Source organism: Mustela lutreola, chromosome 8, assembly GCF_030435805.1.
Source record: "Mustela lutreola isolate mMusLut2 chromosome 8, mMusLut2.pri, whole genome shotgun sequence".
Lineage (NCBI taxonomy): Eukaryota > Metazoa > Chordata > Mammalia > Carnivora > Mustelidae > Mustela > Mustela lutreola.
In genome coordinates, this window is record NC_081297.1 from 67,607,797 (window position 1) to 67,614,591 (window position 6,795).

At 47.8% G+C, this 6,795-nt stretch overlaps 1 protein-coding gene across 2 annotated transcripts; it reads left to right on the forward strand.

The window, feature by feature from the left end:
* The first annotated feature begins 2,922 nt into the window (after positions 1 to 2,922).
* AMIGO2 (adhesion molecule with Ig like domain 2) lies at positions 2,923 to 6,245 on the forward strand. Of its 2 annotated transcripts, none has more exons than XM_059185559.1 (2): positions 2,923 to 3,329; positions 3,701 to 6,245. In XM_059185559.1, the coding sequence occupies exon 2, from the start codon at positions 3,763 to 3,765 to the stop codon at positions 5,326 to 5,328; it is 1,566 nt and encodes a 521-aa protein (XP_059041542.1). In that variant the 5' UTR covers positions 2,923 to 3,329; positions 3,701 to 3,762; the 3' UTR covers positions 5,329 to 6,245. The 2 variants fall into 2 exon arrangements, with proteins under 2 accessions (XP_059041542.1, XP_059041541.1); XM_059185558.1 differs by having other exon boundaries at positions 2,924 to 3,311.
* Positions 6,246 to 6,795: the final 550 nt, after the last annotated feature.

Genomic DNA, 6,795 nt, shown 5'->3' on the forward strand with positions numbered 1-6,795 from the left:
TCATCTAAATCCTTCAAATGGAGCCTCAAGCTAATTTCATCCCATTCCATTTTCAAATAATTTGGAACACAGTTGTTTACCATCTGGATTATAGGATTACATAATGTTGCAGTGTTATGGCGAGCGGTAAATGAAATAATTCATGTAAAACAAAGAGCTCAGAATGTAGCACATCATAAGAGCCCTTCATAGTTATCATCACCATCATTACACACTGTAAAACTCCTGCAGTCACAAGCACATGAACGTAACTTAAAATAATTTAAGAAAATAAAGGGGGATAGAGAATGTAATTAGAAAGGAAGTAAATGTAGACAGTGGCCTTCAGGTACCACTGGATCTAGGACTCAAGTCTTGTTCACAGGGCTCCTCTTTCCCTCCCTTCTCTTCTGTCTCTCTGACAAGCTTCATGAAGTATAGAGAACAGGATATCAACTACCAGACTCAGCTCAAATAGGCCTAGAAGAGGTTCCCCATACCTCAGTCTATTTATCAAAAATTTACTGAATGCCAAGCAAGTGTCAAGCAGAGTTCTAGAAGCTAAGAATAGAGCAGTGTCCCAGACAAAACATTTCTGCCCTTGTGGAACTTCCCTTCTAATGGAAAGAGAGGAACTGGCAGGAGAGATAAAAGGATGTAGAGAAAGCTCCCTCCATAACATAAGGTCACACCTTACACCCCAAATTAAGGTAAATGCTTAGCTTTTTCTTCTCAAAGCCAAGAAAACCCACCCCTTTCAAAACTCCTTTCCTCTTGCCAAATGGGCAGAATCTCAAAAATCAGGACTTCAAATAGAGAAGCGTGTGTAGATGTTGAGAGCATTTGGTTTATTTCTGCTGTGGGATCTTTGCACGGGTGTTTCTAGGATGCCCCTAAAGCTATAAGGACATAATCTGGGTCCACGTTTGAGTCCCTTTTCTTTTCACAGTACTTTCCTAGGACATAAAGGACTTTCTTCCACCTTCATGGCTTCCTTTGAATAGGATGTCACGTCCTTAGTAAAACATTGCAAAAACCCGTTTGTTAGTCATTTAGAGAGCATTCCTCTAAGTGAGTTCAATTCCATTTCTCTGTGTTAACCATTGTTAACTGTAAAAACCAAGGCCTGGAGACCCAGGATTTCTGACAGCCCTAGGAAGTGTGGCTTAACTTTCGAAACGTTCATCCTCTCCCTCTCTTGGGAGCCCACAGTGAGGAAGCTTTCCTAGAGCATGTCAGGCTGCACTCTTAGGATAAAATTCCACTTTTCATGAAACTGAAACTACCCTGAATCAAGCTGCTTTCACCTGAAAAAAAAAAAATCTTGATTTCCCAGGGCTAGTCCAGATCTGTTCTACAAGCAGGCTGACTAAATTAACAATGCACACAGTTCTATTTAAATTTGGCACTGACCTAACAGATCTGTGCTACCACATGAATCCATTCATGAACAATGAAGGGACCAACTCCCAGTAAATTCAAGGTTGTTCAAGTGTGCTTGGGGGTTGGAGGAGAGGGAGGAGTTGGTTGTTATAACATCCATTTTATTTTTCAAGTAATATTACAAGTTATTTGCCCCACTCCTGTTTTCTCAATTTGGTCTGCTTTTCCATCTCCTTATCCCTGCCGCTTTAGTTCGTTATCTCTTGTCAGGGCAGTAATTTATTTATTTTTTAATCCAGATATAATGGACAAATGGGCCATCTGGCTCAGTCAAATCCCATCGTTAAAACTGATCTTGGAATTAAACAAAACGGATTTTTAATCGAAAAGCTCATCAGCCCCAAGCCCTTCACCTTGCATTTGTTCTGCTGGGCTTTTCTGTTTGTTTGTTTGCGGGGTGGGGGTGGGGTAGGTTGGCGGGGTGTTCACCTCGGACTGCGTCTTTCCTAGCTGGCTAAAACCGAAGCACGCTCGAGTCTGGCGCCCCCCAGTCTCTTGGGAGTTATGAAGAACCCCGGCGCAGGGACCCCTTCTAGGGATCAGTCCGTATCTGGCATGAACACACTTGCTTCCACCGCCTTCCCCCCCAACCGCCCTGGCCCACTCCAACCCCCTAAAAAAAGTGGGGGGGGGTCTGGCTCCGGGATATATATATATATATATATATATATTTTTTTTTTTCCTTTTTATAAAGCTTAAAATCCTTATCTTTGCATTCCAGCCGGAAGGTCGGCCCCAAGCCTTCTTTCCTGTCTTCTCCTTTTCGTATTGGGCACCATCCTTGATGCCGCCTCCTGAGTTAGGAAAGGGATAGAACTTTCCCAGGGAGGTGCGGCGTGTCCCCACAGTGCCTTCCCGGTTCCTTCCCCCAAACAGAGATCCTGGTGGCACCGGAGGGAAAGTGTCATTTCCCTATACTCCCGCCCACCTCACCCCCCCAAACGTGGCCGAGGACGGAAGGCCATTTCTGGATTTATTTTGTAGACGTTTAAAAGCTGCTGCACTTAGTCCGGCGGGAGCCCTCTTGGCCCTGGCCCAAAGAAAGCTACAAGAGGTCGGGAGCTCAGTGGACCTCGGCGGCCGCGACAAGTGGGGTCTTCAAGGGAGAGACCTCTCCTTCCCTGGCTGGCCGTGCCCCCTGAACCCCCGCCCCACCCGACCACCCCGTTCAGGGCTGGGCACACGCACACACAGCGGGTGGGAATGGGTGAGCCTCAGGCGTGCACCCCACTCCGCCGCGACCCTCTCCCGGGAGGCAGGAGGTGGCCGCAAGGCCGCGGGGTGTGGGGGGGACGGTGAGAGGGATGCCGGCCGCCGCTCCGATTGGCTGCGCCGCCGCCCCCTCCCCGCGCCGCGCGCCCCCAGCAGTGCGCCCAGCCCGCTCCCGCCCGCAGCCTCGGAGCCGCTTCCAGGCGGGAGGACGCGCAGGGGCGGGACCGTGTCCCCGCCCCGCATCCGACCCCGCGCACGGGGATAAAACCCGGGCGGCGGCGCGCGGGAACCCCGGGTCCTGCTGGCTCCTGAGAGCCGGGAGGCGGGGCCGGGACCGACCCGCTGCCGGCGCCCCCGCCCCTCGGACCCTGCTCCGGGAGTGGGTCGCCCCGCGCCGGGACACGCGACGGCCAGGGCGCCGAGCCGGTACCTTGAGCCGAGCAATGAAGAGAGCCCGGGAGAACCCTCCGGAGCCGGCCGAGACGTTTCCTGCGCCCCGGGTGGCTGCCGCCGCCGCGGCTGCTTGAAACTCCCCAAAGTTGAGAGCCGGCGAGAGGCTGCCGCCCGCCGGGAGCAGGAGGGAAAGGAACTCGGGAAAGGCAGGAGGGACGGACAGAGACAGACAGACTCACAGACCTTCGGAAGACACCACCGTCGGCGGCCTATCCCCAGAGCCGGTGAGGCTTTTCAGCTCTGTGAGTTGTTTTCTGGAGGGGTGGCTTCCTATGCATTTCCGTTTGTTTGTAGGTTGCGTTTGTGTATTTTTGTGTCTGTTGCAGGGAGTTTAAAAAAACGACGCAGGCTGCACGTTAAAAAAATACTGACTTTCTGATGTTGAGACGGTTGTATTGATAGATTGCGACCGTCAGTGTCTTTAAGCAGGAGTACCCCAGGAAAAGAAATTGCATTTAACAGTAAAAACCACCGTAGTAGGCTCCCCCAGCGTGACATACAACCTGCATTTCAAAAGTTATTGAAAAGAAAGCAAGATATGACTCTTAAGGGTTAACTGGTGGTAGTTAACTTTGCTTTCTCCCCCCCCCCCCCAATATTGATTGTTTACCAGGTTCACTGGTGGGAGGCTGAGCTGGTGGAAAGGCTCCAGGAAGAGACTTGGAGGCGACCATAATGTCTTTACGTTTACACACGCTGCCCACCCTGCCTGGAGTTGTCAGACGGGGCTGCAGGGAGCTGCTGTGTTTGTTGGTGATCACGGTGACCGTGAGCCGTGGCGCCTCCGGGGTGTGCCCCACTGCTTGCATCTGTGCCACGGACATCGTGAGCTGCACCAACAAAAACCTGTCCAAGGTGCCTGGGAACCTTTTCAGACTGATTAAGAGGCTGGATCTGAGCTATAACAGAATCGGGCTCCTGGATGCCGAGTGGATTCCAGTATCATTTGTTAAGCTGAACACCCTCATTATTCGTCATAACAACATCACCAGCGTAGCCACAGGCAGTTTTTCCACAACTCCAAATCTGAAGTGTCTTGACTTATCGTCCAACAAGCTGAAGACCCTGAAAAGTGCAGTGTTCCAAGAGTTAAAGGTTCTGGAAGTGCTCCTGCTTTACAACAATCACATTTCCTATCTGGATCCCTCAGCTTTTGGAGGGCTCTCCCAGTTGCAAAAACTCTACTTAAGTGGAAACTTTCTTACGCAGTTCCCCATGGATTTGTATGTTGGAAGGTTCAAGCTGGCAGAACTGATGTTTCTAGATGTTTCTTATAACCGAATCCCCTCCCTGCCAATGCACCACATTAATTTAGTACCAGGAAAACAGCTGAGAGGTATCTACCTTCATGGAAACCCATTTGTCTGTGACTGTTCCCTTTATTCATTGCTGATCTTTTGGTATCGCAGACACTTTAGCTCAGTGATGGATTTTAAGAATGATTATACCTGTCGCCTGTGGTCTGATTCCAAGCACTCCCAGCAGGTGCTTCTGCTTCAGGATAGCTTTCTGAATTGCTCGGACAGCATCATCAATGGCTCCTTCCGTGCACTTGGCTTTATTCATGAAGCTCAAGTCGGGGAAAGGCTGATTGTCCCCTGTGACAGCAAGACAAGCAATGCAAATACCGATTTCATTTGGGTCCATCCGGATAACAGGCTGCTGGAACCCGATAAAGAGCTGGAGAACTTTCACGTGTTTCGCAATGGAAGTCTGGTCATAGAAAGTCCTCGTTTTGAGGATGCTGGAGTCTATTCCTGTATCGCCATGAACAGGCAGCGCCTCTTAAACGAGACGGTGGATGTCACCATCAACGTAAGCAATTTCACCGTAAACAAATCCCATGCCCACGAGGCATTTAACACAGCATTCACCACCCTCGCAGCCTGCGTGGCCAGTATCGTTTTGGTACTTTTGTACCTCTATCTGACGCCGTGTCCTTGCAAGTGTAAAACCAAGAGACAAAAAAATAATCTCAACCAAAGCAATGCCCATGCATCTATTCTCAACCCCGGTCCTGCCAGCGACACCCCCGCTGACGAACGGAAGGCAGGGGCTGGGAAAAGAGTGGTGTTTTTGGAACCCCTGAAGGATACTGCTGCAGGGCAGAATGGTAAAGTCAGGCTCTTTCCCAGTGAACCAGTCATAGCCGAGGGCATCCTGAAGTCCACGAGGGTGAAATCCGACTCCGATTCGGTCAATTCTGTGTTTTCAGACACACCCTTTGTGGCGTCCGCTTAATTTTGTGCCTGTCTGTGTAGGCTGTAGTCATTTAATCACTTCGTACTTAACTTTCCTTGCAGTTTACAGAATAAACAGGAGGACAGAAATGGTGTTGTTTTGTGTTTTGAAATGCAACCAAATGGCCTCTTTAACTGCTTACTAGGAAATGTAGTGAGGGGTACTTCGGTTCCTCAGTGTGCCAGAAAAAGATGGGGTTGTTTTCCAAAGTTTAAGTTCTAAATAACAGTCTCTTAGTCTTTAGCGCTGCTGACCATTTCAAAGCTGGTCTGGAGGTGACCTTGTCTTTTTGTCCAGGATTCTTGAAAGAAATAATAAATTTCATGAATGGGTACTCCTTAAAAAGAGACTTTACTAACTTCTTAGGACCAAAGTTATTTTAAAGAAAAGCATTAGTGTCCCATTTTATTTTTTAAAAGATGCAGAAGGAAGAGCCAAGCGGCATTTACAAAGCACAAAAGTAAAGTTAGATTTGGGAATAATTCAGCTAATTTCATCATCTGAGACTCCAAGAAACAGAATGCACTGATACAATTTGCTGGATAACACCACATTCCAAATGGTGTTAGATAAATAGTGCAATAAAGGTACATTTGTTTGACTGTCTTCTTTTCCATTCTGTACATTTCTTATCCTTACACAAAAGATCTTATTGAAAGTTGAAAGTTATCATCATTTGTTGCCATAAATATGTAGGTGTCAATACCAAAATGTCTGAGTAACTTCTTAAACCTTTGTTCTAGCTAATGTTTGTTCATAGGCTCGTGTATATGTAAACCAAATTATATGAACAATTCAATAGATCCTACTGTATTGTGCTTTGAGCATTTGAATTAATGTAAATATATGTATTCTGTGAATTGATGTTCTGTTTTATTTGGCTATTTAAAAACATAAATCTCAGATGTTTTATGTGATCAGATGGTTCTGCTCTGTCTAAAGCACCCTCTCTAGCAAGTATCTCTTCAGATTTTTTTAGAGTTACAGCATGGAGTTCATCTTTTCAGAGAAAAGCTCTAAAGTGTTCTCTCTCCAATTTATGCCTTTATTTGATGCTTTGCTCTGATATCATTATGTACTTCAGCCCCTATCCTGCAGCACACTGAGGGCCTAAGAGACCTCCTCCTTGTTCCCGACTCTGCTGTGAGGTGATCGAGTACTCCTTCTGGACCTAGACTGCCTCAGCTATAAAATGAAGATCAAGGGCAAGGGATGTTTTAGGTTCCTGCCCATGCCGGAAGTGATGATGTTTGGGTGGCCTTGGCCCCATTACAGACTTGTACGGGCTCTCGGAAACTGTCCCACCTACCAATGGACTCCAGGAGTGGGGTTAGGATAGACTAGCCTAGTACTGCATAGCCCGAAGGGACATTTTGGACCGTCAAGTTCATCTCCTTCTCTTTCTCAGGGACAAATGAAGCCCAGAGAAAATTGCAGGTTATGTAAGACCACACAGTGAATTAGTGA

What these genes read in the sequence shown, in the direction of transcription:
- AMIGO2 (XM_059185559.1), top strand. Translation starts at nt 3,763, where the DNA reads ATGTCTTTACGTTTACACACGCTGCCCACCCTGCCTGGAGTTGTCAGA.